At 41.5% G+C, this 21,189-nt stretch overlaps 1 protein-coding gene across 2 annotated transcripts in view; it reads right to left on the bottom strand.

The window, feature by feature from the left end:
- The window catches only part of TBKBP1 (TBK1 binding protein 1), a 115,095-nt gene that overhangs the window by 79,191 nt on the left and 14,715 nt on the right, over positions 1-21,189 (bottom strand). For both annotated transcript variants that reach the window (XR_011318383.1, XM_069751712.1), the window contains exon 2: positions 1,113-1,208. Coding sequence is in view for 1 of the 2 variants with exons in the window: in XM_069751712.1 (XP_069607813.1) it covers positions 1,113-1,208 (96 nt within the window). In the remaining variant the exon portion in view is untranslated. The remainder of the gene's footprint in view (positions 1-1,112; positions 1,209-21,189) is intronic.

Raw genomic sequence — 21,189 nt, 5'->3', positions numbered from 1 at the left:
ATCCATGACAGAAACCAACTATGATTGTTAAATTCCTATATAACCCTTTTAATAGTCAAATTTTGATAAAATCTGAATAAAAGACTTTCCACGTATAATAATTGTTACAAAAATCTATTTAATGCACTGGCAGAGATAGAAAGGTTTGGTTAGTAATCTGTTGGTGCAATTGCCCTTCTTCAACCCGTCCTTGTACCCACTGTACTGTAACATTAGAGCTCCATGTAACAAAGTTATTGGTAGAGTATGGCACTATTATGTGGGATCTGTATGGTACTATTATTTTGAACTGTATCATATCATTATTAGGCACTGTAAAACATGGTTATTGGAAACGTATTGTGGCAGAACTTTTTATATTTTCGTTTTTTTATTTTATTCTTTTTATTAATTTTAAAATAACAAGGCATATAAACAATATAGTTAGACTTATCACGTAGTGATAACCAGTCCATATTTCCGTTTTTTAACAAAAAAATAGTTATTTTTAGGGCTTACTGGACATTTTCTGGGTGTATTGACCATATAAGACTTTTTTTTTCGAGCTGGTGCTGTTTAGTCTGTAGATTGTGGTGATGCCAGGGTCTGGATTGTCAGAGTGACCAATCCAAAGTAAATCTGACACATAAGACATGTCCTCACATAACCACTACAGGAAAATTATATATATATTTTTGTAACTAGTAACACCTGAAAAAGTTAAATAACGATATATCTTTTGGTTTACAAAGGGACTGCCACAGCTCATATGTTATATTCATTCCAATGTACATACCTCCTATTGTTTGTTACCTTACTATATTGTTTTTAGGACTCAAAGTGCAGTCACCTAGTGCCATTATTGTGTAATATGTCACTGCCATATTGTTGTTTTCCTCTTGAGAATCACCCCTAGGAGAGTGTGAAAGAGGTGGGAGTACGTTGCCATTTACGCAGTGTGTCATTATTACTATAAGTAGTTACTCTAGAAAGGAGAGAGGGGGTGGAATGAGATTTTATATACGCATGAGTCATTGGGGTAGCAGTGCCAGCGGAGATATATATACATATACATAGCTATGAAGAAAGGTGGGAGCTGTGCCAAGCGAAGCTGAAGAATTTTCCCCACTCACCTCATGTTGGGAGATATCGTTGCGAAGTAGAGATTCTTCTTTAGTATCATAGGGCGAAAAGTTCTGCTCATCCCCAAATTCAGTGATAATTGGATACTAAGAGTAAGAAGAAGGGAGTTATGACATAACACAGGGTACGGCAACATTAGTCATTAAGAGGATCAGCGACAAACGTCACATTGACTGTTTTAAAATATCCCATTCTCAAATAAATTGCCTACATGTTCACTGTAATTAAGACATAACTATTATCCGTGAAAAATTTTGCCCAGATATAGACATAAGATAGCCCTCCCCTCCGTTAAATTATCACCTAGCGGATCTATCCTCCTAACCTGTCTATATGAGCATGTGGTTCATAGGAAGCTGAATAAAATGATATATTGATATCTGCTATCCGATGTCTTATTCCCCAGAAATCCAGTTTTTCTTAATATGCAAATGAGCTGTTAAGATCTCTGTGACAGACACTGATCTCCCAGGGAATCTGCCCCAGTGCTTATTTTAAATGAAAGTTTGAGACATATAGAATAACAAAAATGTACAATGCATATTGTCTTCTAGCATCTATGTAGGATATTTTTAGTCTGATGTATGCGCATGTGCTTGATGTCAGACACGGTAGATTAGATGTTCGGCGTCTGTATAGATCACAAGTGTGCATGCCCCAACTGTGTGTATACTTCACTGTGACCTCTAGTGACAAGACGAGATACACATGTGCTCTGTGATATCAATGCTTTGGACAAGTGCACTCTACTGATAATAAGGATAACTATTTCTATCAGGTTCGTCCTCTAGCATTCAGGAAAGTTTGACATAATCAAGATGGGTACTTTTAATATCAGAAATTAGCATAAAGGTGCACGCTTATTAGCTCAGCATCCATTACTCAAGAGAATACCCTTCACTCCATGGGCCTCTTGATGAGCTACTATCCAAAGGGGAAATGGGTTGAGGCACTGTCACGGGTTTACTGCGGCAAAGAGGAGCCAGAAGACCGCAGAGGCTGATTTCTGCTACTCCTGCACTTTAAGAAGCACTTCACCTTCATATTAAATGGTGCATATTTCTTTTAGCAGTGCAGGGGTTAATCTGCTCAGTTGAGAGCTCTTGGAAGCTTTCCTGCTTTAAGGCTCTCAGCTGTTCACTGTTAGCTACACCCATCTCAGCCACAGTGATCTTGGGGTTCTTCTTTACCTCTCTCACCAAGGCTCTTCTCCCACAATTGTTCAGTTTGGCCGGACGGCCAGATCTAGGAAGACTTCTGGTGGTCCCAAACTTCTTCCATTTAAGGCCACTGGAGGCCACTGTGCTCTTTGGAACCTTGAGTACTGCAGAAATTCTTTTGTAACCTTGGCCAGATCTGTGCCTTGTCACAATTCTGTCTCTGAGCTCTTGGCCAGTTCCTTTGACCTCATGATTCTCATTTGATCTGACATGCACTGTGAGCTGTGAGGTCTTATATAGACAGGTGTGTGCCTTTCCAAATCAAGTCCTATCAGTTTAATTAAAAACAGCTGGACTCCAAAGGAGTAGAATCATCTCAAGGAGGATCAAAAGGAAATGGACAGCTTGTGACTTAAATAGGAGTGTCTGAGCAAAGGGTCTGAATACTTATGACTATGTGATATTTCAGTTGTTTTTTTTTTTATAAATTTGCAAAAATGTCTACATTTCTGTTTTTTTCAGTCAAGATGGGGTGCAGAGTGAAAAATTTAAAAGGGTCTGAATACTTTCTGTACCCACTGTAGATATGCATTTAAACCTAGGGTTTCCTACGGGATCACAGGAACAGAAGGTGAGCGGGGGCACCATTTGTGATTATCTTTAGGGTGCCAACCTCTGCGGTCAAGTAGTGCCACATATACGGACAAGCAGGTGCATCTAATATATCTATTTTTACTGACATGTTATGTTTGATATTGTATAGCTAATGTTAAAGATGACATGTTTCCTTTGTATTTTAGATTTTTTTCATCTTTTACAGTTTGGGTACCCTGCATGTTTAGTATCCATAGAACCAATATCAAAGTGAACATAAACCGATAATCACAAAGAAGAAAAAGTATAAAAAATCATTTTATTGAAAGTAAAAATAAAATATACAAAAAAGGAAAAGACAACTAATAATACTACACCATGTTACAAAATATATATTAAATGAGGAGACCAGATCCATATAATATAAAAGATACTAGAAAAATATACTAGAAAAATATATATGACCCTCCAAAGTGCAAAAAAGACCCAATAGATGACACTAATAATAAGCCATCCATCTCAATAAAGTGCATATGCATCAATGATAAATAGTCTAACCTAGACAAAAAAGTGCATAAATCTCTGGAAAAATACTAGTACCAGTGTGGAGATAATCTGTGACCCTCAAGGACTCCGACTCCAACGTACGTTTCGCCTAAGTGGCTTTTTCAGTTGTCTTTTCCTTTTTTGTATATTTTATTTTTACTTTCAATAAAATTATTTTTTATACTTTTTCTTCCTTGTGATTATCGTTTTATGTTCACTTTGATATTAGTTCTATGGTCATTGGTGGACATCAATTCACTAGGAATTTTGTTGTGTATTTGATGTTTAGTATCCAGTAGCATAACTTTTGAACATATCACAGCTTGTAAATACTTGTTGTAGCCAGACAAGTCTTTCAATTGTTGTTAGAGGGGTTTTCATCCACTCTTCTTTGGAAAATTCTTCTATGTCTGTGAGATTCCTGGGTCACCTTGCACGCACTGCTATTTTCAGGTCTAGCCATAGATTTTCATTGATGTTCAGATCAGGGAACTGTGAATGCCATTGTAGAACCTTCAGGTTGTGTCTTTTTAGGTAGTCTATGATTGTGGATTTTGACATCCATATACAGTGCCGACAAAAAAAATCTTTACACTTGCGCAGCAAAAAAAAACTTTACATGTAAAATCAACATCATAATTTCACTTTTTAAAAGTGTACACAATGGGGGAGATAATAAAAAACTGTCTAATATTAAAGCTGGCTTTGTTGCAAATATCAACCAATCAACGCTCAGTTTTCACTTCTCTGGTAAAGCGAAAGCTGCACTCTGATTGGTTGTTATGTGCAGCTCAGCCAGTTTTGCTATTATGCAGTCTTTTATTATCTCCCTCAGTTTTTTATTATCTCCCACAATGGGTCAAAAGAAGCTTAAAACGGAAGAGAAATCCCGTGCCTTGACTCTGCTTGAGAAGGGGGATTTGGTGATTGCTGTAGCTAGAGATCTGGGAGTGTCAAAAGAAGCAATTTATAAACTGAAGTGGTCAGCGGCATCATTGCCTCCTGGGATGGTACCGCAGAGGAAGTCAGGCTCTGGTGCACCTAAGAAGACTTCACCAAGGACTGATAAGCTTCTGAAGCCGGAAGTGATGTCACATCCTTCTATAACTGCTGTTGAACTAAAAAACAAGTAAACTATGCTCCTCCAGAACATCGCAACTAGGACAATTCGTCACCGCCAGCAGAACGACCTGGGTCTACCAAGTTGCCATGCCGCAAAGAAGCCCCTGCTCACAGCAGCAATGAAGAAGAAAAGGCTTGCCTTTTGTAAGAAATGTCAAGATTGGACATCTGAGAGTGGAAGAAAGTGATGTTTAGTGATGAGAGCACTTTCAGGCTGGTCAGGGGAGGCTGAAAGGTCGTGCGTCGTCCGAGTACCGTGTCACGGTATGACCCAAAATATACAGTTAAGACTGTTAGACACCCTGACAGTGTGATGTTGTGGGGTGCTGAATACATGCCTAAACCACTGCAGATGGTGATAAAATGTAAGGGTGACATGACAAAATACTAATTGTAATAAAATATCCACAATAAAACATTTGAATCCACTTGAATATTAAGATTTTATGGTTTCATTGAACTTGTAAAGATTTTTTTGCTGGCACTGTATATAACTGTCTAAGGGGTACTTCCGTCTGTCTGTCTGTCTGTCTGCAACTTCCATAACGGAAATCCCGCATCGCTGATTGGTCTCACCAGCTGCCTGTCATGGCTGCCGCGACCAATCAGCGACGGGCACAGTCCGATTAGTCCCTCCCTACTCCCCTGCAGTCAGTGCCCGGCCCCCGCATACTCCCCTCCGGTCACCGCTCACACAGGGTTAATGCCAGTGGTGACGGACCGCGTTATGCCGCGGGTAACGCACTCCGCTACCGCTGCTATTAACTCTGTGTGTCCCCAACTTTTTACTATTGCTGCTGCCTATACAGCATCAAGAGTAAAAATATGTAATGTTACAAATAAAAAAACAAAAAACCTGCTATACTCACCCTCCGTAGTCCGCCGAGCTGCGCGCGGCCTCCGCCATCTTCCGTTCCCAGAGATGCATTGCGAAATTACCCAGAAGACTTAGCGGTCTCGCGAGACCGCTAAGTCATCTGGGTAATTTTGCAATGCATCCTGGGAACGGAAGATGGCGGCAGCCGCGCGTGCATCGCCAGCGCTTCGCTGGATTGGATCCCGGCGGGTGAGTATATAACAATTTTTTATTTTAATTATTTTTTTAACAGGGATATGGTGCCCACACTACGTGGGCTGTGTAATATACCGCGTGGCTGCTATATACTACCTGGACAGTGTTAGATGCTATGTGGGCTGTGTTATATACTGCGTGGGCTGTGCTATATACTACGTGGCCAGTGTTATATACTGTGTGGGCTATGTAATATACCGCATGGCTGCTATATACGACCTGGCCAGTGTTATATACTGCGTGGGCTGTGCTATATATTACGTGGGCAGTGTTATATACTGAGTGGGCTGTGTTATATATTACGTGGCCAGTGTCATATACTGTGTGGGCTGTGTAATATACCGCGTGGCTGCTATATACGACCTGGCCAGTGTTATATACTGCGTGGACTGTGCTATATATTACGTGGGCAGTGTTATATACTGTGTGGTCTGTGTTATATATTACGTGCCCAGTGTTATATACTGCATGGCCTGTGTTATATACTACGTCGCCTGTCTTATATACTGCGTGGCTGCTATATATTGCGTGGCCTGTGTTATATAGTACGTGGGCTGTGTTATATACTGTTTGGGCTGTGTTATATACTGCGTGGCCACTGTTATATATTGCGTGGCCTGTATTAACACATCGGGTATTCTACAATATGTATGTATGTTTGTATATAGCAGCCACATAGTATATAGCACAGGCCACGTAGTATTTGTCTGCTATATACTACATGGCTCCTATATACTACGTGGCCTGTGCTATATACTATGTGGCTGCTATATACACATACATACATCTACTATATAACTGTCAAAGGCTCACTTCCGTCTTTCTGTCTGTCTGTCCTGTCACGGATATTCATTGGTCGCGGCCTCTGTCTGTCAAGGAAATTCAAGTCGCTGATTGGTCGCGGCAAAACAGCCATGACCAATCAGTGACGGGCACAGTCCGGAAGAAAATGGCCGCTCCTTACTCCCCGCAGTCAGTGCCCGGCGCCCACATACTCCCCTCCAGTCACCACTCACACAGGGTTAATGCCGGCGGTAACGGACCGCGTTATGCCGTGGGTAACGCACTCCGTAACCGCCGCTATTAACCCTGTGTGACCAACTTTTATACTATTGATGCTGCCTATTCGGCATAAATAGTAAAAAGATCTAATGTTAAAAATAATAAAAAAAACAAAAAATCTGCTATCCTCTCCCTCAGTTGTCCGATGATCCACTCGCACCGGCCGCCATCTTCCGTTCCCGGCGATGCATTGCGAAATTACCCAGAAGACTTAGCGGTCTCGCTAAGTCATCTGGGTAATTTCGCAATCCATTCTGGGAACGGAAGATGGCGGCATCCACGCGCGTAACGCCGGAGTTTCGTTGGATCCCGCCGGGTGAGTATATAACTATTTTTTATTTTAATTATTTTTTTTAACAGGCCCACACTGCTGTATACTACGTGGGCTGTGTTAGATACCGCGTGGCTGCTATATACTACATGGGCAGTGTTATATACTGCATGGGCTGTGTTATATATTACGTGACCACTGTTATATACTGCATGGGCACTGTTATATACTAAATGGCTACTATATATTGCGTGGGCAGTGTTATATACTACGTGGCTGATATATACTGCGTGGGTTGTGCTATATATTACGTGGCCAGTGTTATATACTGCGTGGCCTGTGTTATATATTATGTGGCCAGTGTTATATACTGCGTGGCCTGTGTTATATACTACGTTGCCTGTGTTATATACTGCGTGACTGCTATATACTGCGTGGGCTGTGTTATATAGTACATGGCTGTGTTATATACTGCGTGGCTGCTATATACTGCGTGGTCTGTTTTGATATATATTATGTGGCCAGTGTTATATACTGCGTGGCTGCTATATACTGCGTGGGCTGTGTTATATAGTACGTGGGTGGCTGTGTTATATACTGCGTGGCCACTGTTATATATTGCGTGGCCTGTATTAATGCATCGGGTATTCTACAATATGTATGTATATAGCAGCCACATAGTATATAGCACAGGCCACGTTGTATTTGTCTGCTATATACTACATGGCTCCTATATACTACGTGGCCTGTGCTATATACTATGTGGCCGCTATATACATACATAAATACATATTCTAGAATACCCGATGCGTTAGAATCGGGCCACCATCTAGTACATACATATTCTAGAATACCCGATGCGTTAAAATCGGGCCACCATCTAGTGTGTTTAGAATCATTATCCTTTTGTAGAAGCCATCCTCTTTTCAACTCCAGCTTTTTTACAGATGGTGTTATGTTTACATCAAGAATTTGTTGAAATTTCATTGAATCCATTCTTTCCTCTACCCATTATATATTTCCCATGCCATTAGCTGCAACACAGTCGCAAAGCATGATTGATCCACCCCCATGCTTAATGGTTGGCGAGATGTTCTGTTCATGAAACTCTGTGCACTTTTTTTCTCCACACATGCGTTTAATCATTGTGGCCAAAGATTTCTATTTTAACCTCATCGGTCCACAGAACTTTTTTTCCGAAATGCATCAGGATTGTTTAGATATTCTTTTGCATACTTCTGATGCTGAATTTTATGGTGAGGACAGAAGAGAGGTTTTCTTCTAAGGACTCGTCCATGAAGGCCATATTTATACAGGTGTCTCTGAACAGTAGAACAATTTACCAAAACTCCAGAGTCTGCTAAATCTTTCTGAAGGTGTTTTACAGTCATGTGGGGGTTGCCAATTGCCTCTCTAGCAATCCTATGAGCAGCTCTCACTGAAATTTTGCTTGGTCTTCCAGACCTTATCTTGACCTCTACTGTTCCTGTTAACTTTCATTTCTAAGGCTACGTTCACACTAGCGTTATGCTAGTTTGCGTCGGGTTTGCGTCGGGCGACGCAGCGGCGACGCATGCGTCATGCGCCCCTATATTTAACATGGGGGACGCATGCGTTTTTGTTTGTTGCGTTGTGCGACGCATGCGTCTTTTTTGCCGCAAGTGTCGGACCAAGAAAACGCAACAAGTTGCATTTTTCTTGCATCCAAATTTCGGCAAAAAACGACGCATGCGTCGCAAAACGCAGCGTTTTTGCGTGCGTTGTGCGTTGCGTCGCCGACGCAGCGGCGCACAACGCTAATGTGAACGTAGCCTTAATTACATTTCAAACTGAGGAAAAGGCAACTTGAAAAAGCTTTGCAATCTTTTTATATACCATTTTCATGGCTGCTGTGGTTTAGCACAAGTTTAGAGGAGGCTGGGTTTTTATAAAGCTGGGAAATTTGCATCATCTGGCCTTTCCTAACGATGATAGTGAACAAGCCATAACCATAACAGGCTAATTAAGGTCTGAAACCTTAGTCAAAGTTATCTGAGCACACAAATCTCCAAGGATGTCCAAACTTTTGCATTGTCCCATTTTCCTTAACCCCTTTACCCCCAAGGGTGGTTTGCACGTTAATGACCGGGCCAATTTTTTAAGTTCTGACCACTGTCCCTTTGTGAGGTTATAACTCTGGAACGCTTCAACGGATCCCAGTGATTCTGACATTGTTTTCTCGTGACATATTGTACTTCATGACAATGGTAAAAATTCTTTGATAGTACCTGCGTTTATTTGTGAAAAAAACGGAAATTTGGCGAAAATTATGAAAATTTCGCAATTTTCCAACTTTGAAGTTTTATGCAATTAAATCACAGAGATATGTCACACAAAATACTTAATAAGTAACATTTCCCACATGTCTACTTTACATCAGCACAATTTTGGAACCAAAATTTTTTTTTGTTAGGGAGTTATAAGGGTTAAAAGTTGACCAGCAATTTCTCATTTCTACAACATCATTTTATTTTAGGGACCACATCTCATTTGAAGTCATTTTGAGGGGTCTATATGATAGAAAATACCCAAGTGTGACACCATTCTAAAAACTACACCCCTCAAGGTGCTCAAAATCATATTCAAGAAGTTTATTAACCCTTCTGGGGCTTCACAGGAATTTTTTGAATGTTTAAATAAAAATGAACATTTAACTTTTTTTCACAAAAAATTTAATTCAGCTCCAATTTGTTTAATTTTACCAAGGGTAACAGGAGAAAATAGACCCCAAACATTGTTGTACAATTTGTCCTGAGCACGACAATACCCCATATGTGGGGGTAAACCACTGTTTGGGCACATGGCAGAGCTCGGAAGCGAAGGAGCGCCATTTGACTTTTCAATGCAAAATTGACTGGAATTGAGATGGGACGCCATGTTTCGTTTGGAGAGCCCCTGATGTGCCTAAACATTGAAACCCCCCACAAGTGACACCATTTTGGAAAGTAGACCCCTTAAGGAACTTATCTAGATGTGTGGTGAGCACTTTGACCCACCAAGTGTTTCACAGAAGTTTATAATGTAGAACCGTAAAAATAAAAAATCATATTTTTTCACAAAAATTAACTTTCCGCCCCCAATTTTTTATTTTCCCAAGGGTAAGAGAAGAAATTGGACCCGAAAAGTTGTTATGCAATTTGTCCTGAGTACGCTGATACCCCATATGTGGGGGTAAACCACTGTTTGGGCGGATGGGAGAGCTCGGAAGGGAAGGAGCGCCGTTTGACTTTTCAATGCAAAATTGACAGGAATTGAGATGGGACGCCATGTTGCGTTTGGAGAGCCACTGATGTGCCTAAACATTGAAACCCCCCACAAGTGACACCATTTTGGAAAGTAGACCCCCTAAGGAACTTATCTAGATGTGTGGTGAGCACTTTGACCCACCAAGTGCTTCACAGAAGTTTATAATGCAGAGCCGTAAAAATAAAACAAAAATTTTTCCCACAAAAATTATTTTTTTAGCCCCCAGTTTTGTATTTTCCCGAGGGTAACAGGAGAAAGTGGACCCCAAAATTTGTTGCCCAATTTGTCCTGAGTGCGATGATGCACCATATGTGGGGGGGAACCACTGTTTGGGCGCATGGGAGGGTTCGGAAGGGAAGGAGTGCCATTTGAATGCAGACTTAAATGGAATGGTCTGCAGGTGTCACATTGCGTTTGCAGAGCCCCTAATGTACCTAAACAGTAGAAACCCCCCACAAGTGACACCATTTTGGAAAGTAGACCCCTAAAGAACTTATCTACATGTGTGGTGAGCACTTTGACCCACCAAGGGCTTCACAGAAGTTTATAATGGAGAGCCGTAAAAATAAAACAAAAATTTTTTCCCACAAAAATTATTTTTTTGCCCCCAGTTTTGTATTTTCCCGAGGGTAACAGGAGAAATTGGACCCCAACATTTGTTGTCCAATTTGTTCTGAGTGCGCTGATACCCCATATTTGGGGGGGAACCACTGTTTGGGCGCATGGGAGGGCTCGGAAGGGAAGGAGCTCCATTTGGAATGCAGGCTTAGATGGAATGGTCTGCAGGTGTCACATTGCATTTGCAGAGCCCCTAATGTACCGAAACAGTAGAAACCCCCCACAAGTGACACCATTTTGGAAACTAGACCCCCTAAGGAACTCATCTAGATGTGTTGTGAGAGCTTTGAACCCCCAAGTGTTTCACTACAGTTTGTAACGCAGAGCCGTGAAAATTGAAAAAAAAAATCTTTCCCCCCAAAATTATTTTTTAGCCCCCAGTTTTGTATTTTCCCGAGGGTAAGAGGAGAAATTTGACCCCAAAAGTTGTTGTCCAATTTGTCCTGAGTACGCTGATACCCCATATGTTGGGGGGAACCACCGTTTGGGCGCATGGGAGGGCTCGGAAGGGAAGGAGTGCCATTTGGAATGCAGACTTAGATGGAATGGTCTGCAGGCGTCACATTGCGTTTGCAGAACCCCTAATGTACCTAAACAGTAGAAATCCCCCACAAGTGACCCCATATTGGAAACTAGACCCCCATGGAACTTATCTAGATGTGTTGTGAGAACTTTGAACCCCCAAGTGTTTCACTACAGTTTATAACGCAGAGCCGTGAAAATAAAAAATCTATTTTTTTTCCACAAAAATTATTTTTTAGCCCCCAGTTTTGTATTTTCCCAAGGGTAACAGGAGAAATTGGACCCCAAAAGTTGTTGTCCTATTTGTCCTGAGTACGCTGATACCCCATATGTTGGGGTAAACCCCTGATTGGGCACACGGGAGAGCTCGGAAGGGAAGGAGCACTGTTTTACTTTTTCAACGCAGAATTGGCTGGAATTGAGATCGGACGCCATGTCGTGTTTGGAGAGCCCCTGATGTGCCTAAACAGTGGAAACCCCCCAATTATAACTGAAACCCTAATCCAAACACACCCCTAACCCTAATCCCAACAGTAACCCTAACCACACCTCTAACCCTGACACACCTAACCCTAATCCCAACCCTATTCCCAACTGTAAATGTAATCTAAACCCTAACCGTAACTTTAGCCCCAACCCTAACTGTAGCCTTAACCCTAGCCCCAACCCTAACTTTAGCCCCAACCCAAACTGTAGCCCTAACTCTAGCCCTAACCATAGCCCTAACCCTAACTTTAGCCCCAACCCTAACTGTAGCCTTAACCCTAGCCCTAACCATAGCCCTAACCCTAACCCTAGCCCTAACCCTAGCCCTAACCCTAACCCTAGCCCTAGCCCTAACCCTAACCCTAGCCCTAACCCTAGCCCTAACCCTAACCCTAGCGCTAACCCTAGCCCTAACCCTAGCCCTAGCACTAGCCCAAACCCTAACCCTAACCCTAGCCCTAATACATTTTTTTAATTTTTCCCTAACTAAGGGGGTGATGAAGGGGGGTTTGATTTACTTTTATAGCAGGTTTTTTAGCGGATTTTTATGATTGGCAGCCGTCACACACTGAAAGACGCTTTTTATTGCAAAAAATATTTTTTGCATTACCACATTTTGAGAGCTATAATTTTTCCATATTTTGGTTCACAGAGTCATGTGAGGTCTTGTTTTTTGCGGGACGAGTTGACGTTTTTATTGGTAACATTTTCGGGCACGTTACATTTTTTGATTGCTTTTTATTCCGATTTTTGCGAGGCAGAATGACCAAAAACCAGCTATTCATGAATTTCTTTTGGGGGAGGCGTTTATACCGTTCCGCGTTTGGTAAAATTGATAAAGCAGTTTTATTCTTCGGGTCAGTACGATTACAGCGACACCTCATTTATATCATTTTTTTATGTTTTGGCGCTTTTATACGATAAAAACTATTTTATAGAAAAAATAATTATTTTTGCATCGCTTTATTCTCAGGACTATAACTTTTTTTTTTTTTTGCTGATGATGCTGTATGGCGGCTTGTTTTTTGCGGGACAAGATGACGCTTTCAGTGGTATCATGGTTATTTATATCTGTCTTTTTGATCGCGTGTTATTCCACTTTTTGTTCGGCGGTATGATAATAAAGCGTTGTTTTTTGCCTCGTTTTTTTTTTTTTTTTTTCTTACGGTGTTTACTGAAGGGGTTAACTAGTGGGCCAGTTTTATAGGTCGGGCCGTTACGGACGCGGCGATACTAAATATGTGTACTTTTATTTTTTTTTTTTTTTATTTAGATAAAGAAATGTATTTAGGGGAATAATATATATTTTTTTTCATTATTTAGCAATATTTTTTTTTATTTTTTTTTTTACACATTTTGAAAAATTTTTTTTAACTTTTTTACATTGTCCCAGGGGGGACATCACAGATCAGTGATCTGACAGTGTGCATAGCACTCTGTCAGATCACTGATCTGACATGCAGCGCTGCAGCCTTCACAGTGCCTGCTCTGAGCAGGCTTTGTGAAGCCACCTCCCTCCCTGCAGGACCCGGATCCGCGGCCATCTTGGATCCGGGGCTGGAGGAAGCAGGGAGGGAGGTGAGACCCTCGCAGCAACGCGATCACATCGCGTTGCTGCGGGGGGCTCAGGGAAGCCCGCAGGGAGCCCCCTCCCTGCGGGAAGCTTCCCTATACCGCCGGCACATCGCGATCATCTTTGATCGCGGTGTGCCAGGGGTTAATGTGCCGGGGGCGGTCGGTGACCGCTCCTGGCACATAGTGCCGGATGTCAGCTGCGATAAACAGCTGACACCAGGCCGCGATCGACGGCGCTCCCCCCGTGAGCGCCGCCGATCGCGCTGGACGTACTATCCTGTCCGTGGTCATGGGGGCCCACCCCACCTCGACTGGATAGTACGTCCCATGTCAGAAAGGGGTTAATGTAATTTTTAAATGAAAAGAAATGCCAATATATGGTATAAATATTTTTTTCCTAAAATACAAAGAAAATGTGTCATGCTTAACTTTAGGCCTTTTAGAGATGATTTCATCTTCAACTTGTTTAACTGTTCACAATAACAGTAATTTTGACAAGGTGTGCCCAAACTTTTACATGCCTGTGTAAGTATTTTCTAGGTGGTTTGCACGTTAATCATCAGGCCAATTTTTACAATTCTGACTACAGTCACTTTATGTGGTAATAACTCTGGAACACTTCAACTGATCCCGGTGATTCTGAGAATGTTTTTTTTGTGACATATTGTGCTTCATGATAGTGGTAACATTTCTTTAATATGACTTGCGTTTATTTGTGAAGAAAAAAAACGGTAATTTGGCAAACATTTTTAACATTTTGCAATTTTCCAACTTAGAATTTTCATGCTCTTAAATAACAGAGATATGTCACAAAAATACTGAATAAGTAACATTTCCCACATATCTACTTTACATCAGCACAATTTTAGAATCAAATTTTTTTGGGGGTTAGGAAGTTAGAACGGTTAAAATTTGATCAGCTATTTCTCATTTTTACAACAAAATTTACAAAAACATTTTTTTAGGAACCATCTCACATTTGAAGTCACTTTGACGGGTCTACAGTGCAGACCAAAAGTTTGGACACATCTTCTCATTTAAAGATTTTTCTGTATTTTCATGACTATAAAAATTGTACATTCACATTGAAGGCATCAAAACTATGAATTAACACATGTGGAATTATATACTTTACAAAAAAGTGTGAAACAACTGAAATTATGTCTTATATTCTAGGTTCTTCAAAGTAGCCACCTTTTGCTTTGATGACTGCTTTGCACACTGAGATCTCTCAATTCTAAATATCTTACACACTCTTGGCATTCTCTTGTTGAGCTTCAAGAGGATGTCACCGGGAATGGTCTTCCAACAATCTTGAAGGAGTTCCCAGAGATGCTTAGCACTTGTTGGCCCTTTTGCCTTCACTCTGCGGTCCAGCTCACCCCAAACCCTCTCGATTGGGTTCAGGTCTGGTGACTGTTGAGGCCAGATCATCTGGCGTAGCACCCCATCACTCTCCTTCTTGGTCAATAGCCCTTACACAGCCTGGAGGTGTGTATGGGGTCATTGTCCTGTTAAAAAATAAATGATGGTCCAACTAAACGCAAACCAGATGGAATAGCATGCCGCTGCAAGATGCTGTGGTAGCCATCTGGTTCAGTATGCCTTCAATTTTGAATAAATCCCCAACAGTGTCACCAGCAAAGCACCCCCACACCATCACACCTCCTCCATGCTTCGCGGTGGGAACCAGGCATGTAGAGTCAATCCATTCACCTTTTCTGCGTCGCACAAAGACACGGTGGTTGGAACCAAAGATCTCATATTTGAACTCATCAGACCAAAGCACAGATTTCCACTGGTCTAATGTCCATTCCTTGTGTTCTTTAGCCCAAACAAGTCTCTTCTGCTTGTTGCCTGTCCTTAGCAGTGGTTTCCTAGCAGCTATTTTACCATGAAGGCCTTCTGCACAAAGTCTCCTCTTAACAGTTGTTGTAGAGATGTGTCTGCTGCTAGAACTCTGTGTGGCATTGACCTGGTCTCTTAATCTGAGCTGCTGTTGACCTGCGATTTCTGAGGCTGGTGACTTGGATAAACTTATCCTCAGAAGCAGAGGTGACGCTTGGTCTTCCTTTCCTGGGGCAGTCCTCATGTGAGCCAGTTTCTTTGTAGTGCTTGATGGTTTTTGCCACTGCACTTGGGGACACTTTCAAAATTTTCCCAATTTTTCAGACTGACTGACCTTCATTTCTTAAAGTAATGATGACAACTCATTTTTCTTTACTTAGCTGCTTTTTTCTTGCCATAACACACATTCTAACAGTCTATTCAGTAGGACTATCAGCTCTATATCCACCAGACTTCTGCCCAACACAACTGATGGTCCCAACCCCATTTATAAGGCAATAAATCCCACGTATTAAACATGACAGGGCAGACCTGTGAAGTGAAAACCATTCCCGGTGACTACCTCTTGAAGCTCATCAAGAGAATGCCAAGAGTGTGCAAAGCAGTCATCAAAGCAAAAGGTGGCTACTTTGAAGAACCTAGAATATAAGACATAACAAAAAAGTGTGAAACAACTGAAGTTAAGTATATAATTCCACATGTGTTAATTCATAGTTTTGATGCCTTCACTGTGAATGCACAATTTTCATAGTCATAAAAATACAGAAAAATGTTTAAATGAGAAGGTGTGTCCAAACTTTTGGTCTGTACTGTATATGATAGCAAATACCCAAAAGTAACACCATCTAAAAACTTCACCCCTCAAGGTGCTCAAAACCACATTCAAGAAGTTTTTTTTATCCCTTCAAGTGCTTCACAGCAATTTTTGGAATGTGGAAAAAAATGAACATTTAACTTTTCTCACCAAAAATTTACTTCAAATCCACATTTTTTTATTTTGACAAGGGTCACAGGAAAAATGGACCACAAAATTTGTTCTGTAATTTCACCTGAGTGATACCCCATATGAGGGATAAAACCACTGTTTGGGAGCACAGCAGAGCTCGGAAGGAGAGCCAATTGACTTTTTGAATGCAAAATTTGCTGGAACAATTGTTGGATGCCATGTCATATTTGGAGAGCCTCTGATGTGCTTAAACAGTGAAAATCCCCCACAAGTTACACCATTTTGGAAACTAGACCCCTCACGGAACTCATCTAGATGTGTGGTGAGCACTTTGAACCTTCAGGTGCTTCACAGAAGTTGATACCGTTGAGCTATAAAAATGAAAATAAAAACTCTCATTTCCCCACAAATATGTTTTAGCAAAATACAGTATATTGCATTTTCATAAGGGTAACGGGAGAACATGTACCATAGAGTTTGTTGTACAATTTCTCCCGAGTACATCAATACCAAATAGGAGGGAGAAAATTACTGTTTGGAAACACAGAAATGTTGTTTTAGCCCCAAATTTGCAATTGTTCTAAGGGCTAATAGAAAATTTTTTTTACAACAAACTGAGGTCCATTTAATCGTGAGTGCGCCAATACTCTACATGTAATCAGGAACTATTTTTCAGGCACAGTGCAAAGCTCAGAAGGCAAAGAGCGCCAGACTTTACTGTTATGGTTTACAGGTGCCATGACCACTGGCAAAGCCTACAGGGTGCCAGAATCCCCCCATAAGTGACCCCATTTTACAAGCTACACCTCTCAATAAATTCATCTAGCGGTGCAGTGACCATATTGCCACCATGGGTGTGTCACAGAATTTTATACCACTGGGCAGTGAAGAAAAAATAACTCCATTTTTAACAAAATTTTGTTTTACCCCCAGATTTTACATTTTCACACAAGGAGTGGGTAAATACCATAGTTTGTCTCACAATTTTTACTGAACATAGCAATACCTCATACAGAAGGTGGCTGTACAGTACTACTTAGCCATACACAGAAACTCAGAAGGAACGGAGAGCTATTTGCTGTTTGCGGACTCCATATACAGAGCCCCTAATTGCTAGAAGAGCAGAATCCCCCCTCAAGTGAAACTTTTCTTGGAAACTATACCCCTTGGGAAATGTATCTACAGGTGTAGTGACAATTTTGACTCCATGGGTATGCCCAGCCAGTGCTTCTGGAGACATGCACCCGTAAGTTAGGCATGCTCTCATTGCTTCAGAAATGCGAAACGTGTACACTGTTTAGGTACACTGTGGGGCTCAGAAAGGAGGGGGAATTTGGATTTGGGAGAGGAGAATTTGCTGAATTTCTTTTGGTGGCTGAGGAGCCATTTTGCTCTTCCAGAGCCTTTGTACTACCAGTAACGTGAAAGCCCCCTATATTCCCGTTAACAGACGACAGATCTGAGTTGGGACTTGCTGTTTATGTGGATTGCATTGAAGCTTTTATTGGCCGCTTACTTTGGGGTTTCCATCTAATTCTCTAATTTACGTGATTCAGATGAAACCCCCTGAGGGATCTATTCACTATAATGAGGCAACAGTTACTCTGGACTCCATCTGGCCTCTGCTCAGCGGTGTCCTTCTTTCCAGAAGTGCAGAAAACTGTGGCCGATGGCACTTTTATACAATCCTAAAAAGACGGACACCGCCGGATCACAGGTCCAATGGCGTCCACAGTGACTCCATCTGCCTCATTATAGGGAAATCGTATGGTTTAAGTGATTAGGTGACTTTATTATTTGGGTCAGTGCGATTACAGCTGTACCAGATTTATATCTGGTTTTTATGTTTGGATGCTGTCAAACACTAACCCCTTACTGCCATTGGACGGAATAGTACATCCGATGGTAGTATGCCCGCTTTGAGGTGGGTTTCGGTGGTGAGCCGCATCAAAGCCGGGACATGTCAGCTGTTCAAAACAGTTGACATGTGCCCGCAATAGGTATGGGTGGAATCGTGATCCACCCGCTCCTATTAACTAGTTAAATGCCGCTGTGAAACTCTGACAGCGGCATTTATTAAGCACTTCCGGCCATCCGGTCGGATATGCGCGCACTAGTGGCCCCCCCTTCACATGATAAGGGGTCATTGGTGTGTCAGCATGACAACCAGAGGTCTCACCTCTATGGTTGTTGATGCCGGATTGCTATGAGCACCACCCTGTGGTCTGAGCATCTCCTTTATGTAGCAGAGCCAATCAAGTTGTGGCAGCTTCTAGCCTCCCATGGAGAATATTGAAGTATGGCAAAAGTAAAAAAAAGTTTTTAAAAGTATGAAGAAAAAAAAAATATATAAAAGTTTAAATCACCCCCCTTTCGCCCCATTCAAAATAAAACAATAAAAAAAAAATCAAACCTATACATATTTGGTATCGCTGCTTTCAGAATCGTTCGATCTATCAATAAAAAAAAGGATTAACCTGAACGCTAAACAGCGTAGCGATAAAAAAAAGTCAAACACCAGATTTACGTTTTTTTGATCACAGCGACATTGCATTAAAATGCAATAACGGGCGATCAAAAGATTGTATCTGCACCAACCAACATAAGCCCTCACCTGACCCCAGATCATTAAAAATGGTGACGCTATGGGTATCGGAAAATTGTGCAATTTTTTTTTTTTGCAAAGTTTGGATTTTTTTTCACCACTTAGAAAAAAAAAAGAACCTAGACATGTTTGATGTCTATGAACTTGCAATGAAGTGGTGGACAACCCCTTTAACTTTCTGCATAGACAGATAAATGATCACAACCCTGACTAATAAATACTGTACATACTATATAGTTCATCTCTCTGTTGCAGATTGTTTTATGACCCTCTCTAGAGCATCACCTTTGTTCTATATAATAGTGGAAGCTGTGGGTCACGATTGGTCTCTTACTTGATTAACAAATTCTTAGCAATTTCTTTTATTATCTGTATAAGAATTTTTTCACAAGTCACAAGGTTGCGGTCCTTCAGAAATAGTGCCACTCTTGTTAAGGGCAGTCTTTGGTATTGCAGGGTATGATCACAAATGGTGGAATTACTAAATCACCTCTGCGATCCACCGCAAACGTCAGCAAAAAATAAACATGAAAATTCACAGGCGAAGTGAAGGGTGAAATCTGATAAAAATCTGAATGCAAATCATGAGGATTCCAACAAGTTTCTGCAGTGGAATCTGAGGTTGACAGCCAAGTTTCTGCTGTGGATATGGAGTTTAAATTGCCCTCTCTGTATTAGGCCGCCGTCACACATGCGAGTTTTACGGACGTAAGAGCGCAGAATCTACGTCCGTAAAACTCGCAAAAAATACGGCACAATTATTCTCTATGCCCCTGCTCCTATTTGCCGTATTTTACTGATCAGTATTATACGGCTTTCTACGGCCGTACAAAATCGCAGCATGCTGCGTTTGTCACCGTACTGCGCAAGAAATACGCCAATGAAAGTCTATGGAAGCGTGAAAAATACGGATTACACACGGACAAGCAGTGTGACTTGCGAGAAATACGCAGCGCTGTTAGAGAGAAAAGCCGGTAATTCAGTGCGGTGTACAGTAAAATCACACTGACAGCTTACAGTAGAATAGGTAGAATAAATGTGTACACATAGAATAGGTATATATATATATATGTCATTAGACACATATATGTATATATATATTAATATTTATTCCAGCGCTAGACAGCTTGAAAGCCGGTAATTCAATTACCGGCTTTTTCCTTCTCCTTCCTAAAACCCGACATGATTTGAGACATGGTTTACATACAGTAAACCATGTCTTCTCTCCATTTTTTTTGCAGATTCCACACTACTAATGTCAGTAGTGTGTATCTGCAAAATTTGGCCGTTCTAGCTCTTAAAATAAAGGGTTAAATGGCGGAAAAAATTGGCGTGGGCTCCCGCGCAATTTTCTCCGCCAGAGTAGTAAAGCCAGTGACTGAGGGCAGATATTAATAGCCTGGAGAGGGTCCACGGTTATTGGCCCCCCCCCTGGCTACAAATATCTGCCCCCAGCCACCCCAGAAAAGGCACATCTGGAAGATGCGCCTATTCTGGCACTTGGCCACTCTCTTCCCATTCCCGTGTAGCGGTGGGATATGGGGTAATGAAGGGTTAATGCCACCTTGCTATTGTAAGGTGACATTAAGCCTAATTAATAATGGAGAGGCGTCAATTATGGCTTTCTAGGTAATTTCCCACGATCTATGAACAGCCAGCAGAGGGCGCCTCACAGCAAATAAAGCTAAATATAGATCATTGATCTATTTTTAGCCTCATTCCCTGGGGTTTTGCAGCGAGGAGCAGCCTGCATTAGCACAGCTCCTTGCTGCAAAATGTTTTAACCCCTTCAGAAGGATTTACATCGTTGGACGTTACAGATCTGCGGAGGGTAAGTATATTGTTGGTTTATTATGTTTTTTTACTCACAGAACGAGGGTCTTCAGTGACTGGATTGGGCGTTGAATAAAATACTGCAACACCCATTGTTTTTATTTCATTAAAATAATTTTAAATAATGTGTTTGTGTTTTATTTAACCCTTCACTACAATTGGATTAATAATGGATAGGTGTCATAATTGACGCCTCTCCATTATTAATTAGGCTTAATGTCACCTTACAATAGCAAGGTGGCATTAACCCTTCATTACCCCATATCCCACCGCTACACGGGAATGGGAAGAGAGTGGCCAAGTGCCAGAATAGGCGCATCTTCCAGATGTGCCTTTTCTGGGGTGGCTGGGGGCAGATATTTGTAGCCAGGGGGGGGGCAATAACCGTGGACCCTCTCCAGGCTATTAATATCTGCCCTCAGTCACTGGCTTTACTACTCTGGCGGAGAAAATTGCGCGGGAGCCCACGCCAATTTTTTCCGCCATTTAACCCTTTATTTTAAGAGCTAGAACGGCCAAATT

The sequence above is a fragment of the Ranitomeya imitator genome, chromosome 2 (assembly GCF_032444005.1).
Source record: "Ranitomeya imitator isolate aRanImi1 chromosome 2, aRanImi1.pri, whole genome shotgun sequence".
Classification (NCBI taxonomy): domain Eukaryota; kingdom Metazoa; phylum Chordata; class Amphibia; order Anura; family Dendrobatidae; genus Ranitomeya; species Ranitomeya imitator.
Note: the sequence above shows the minus strand (reverse complement) of the source record. Positions and strands in the feature narration are given on the sequence as shown.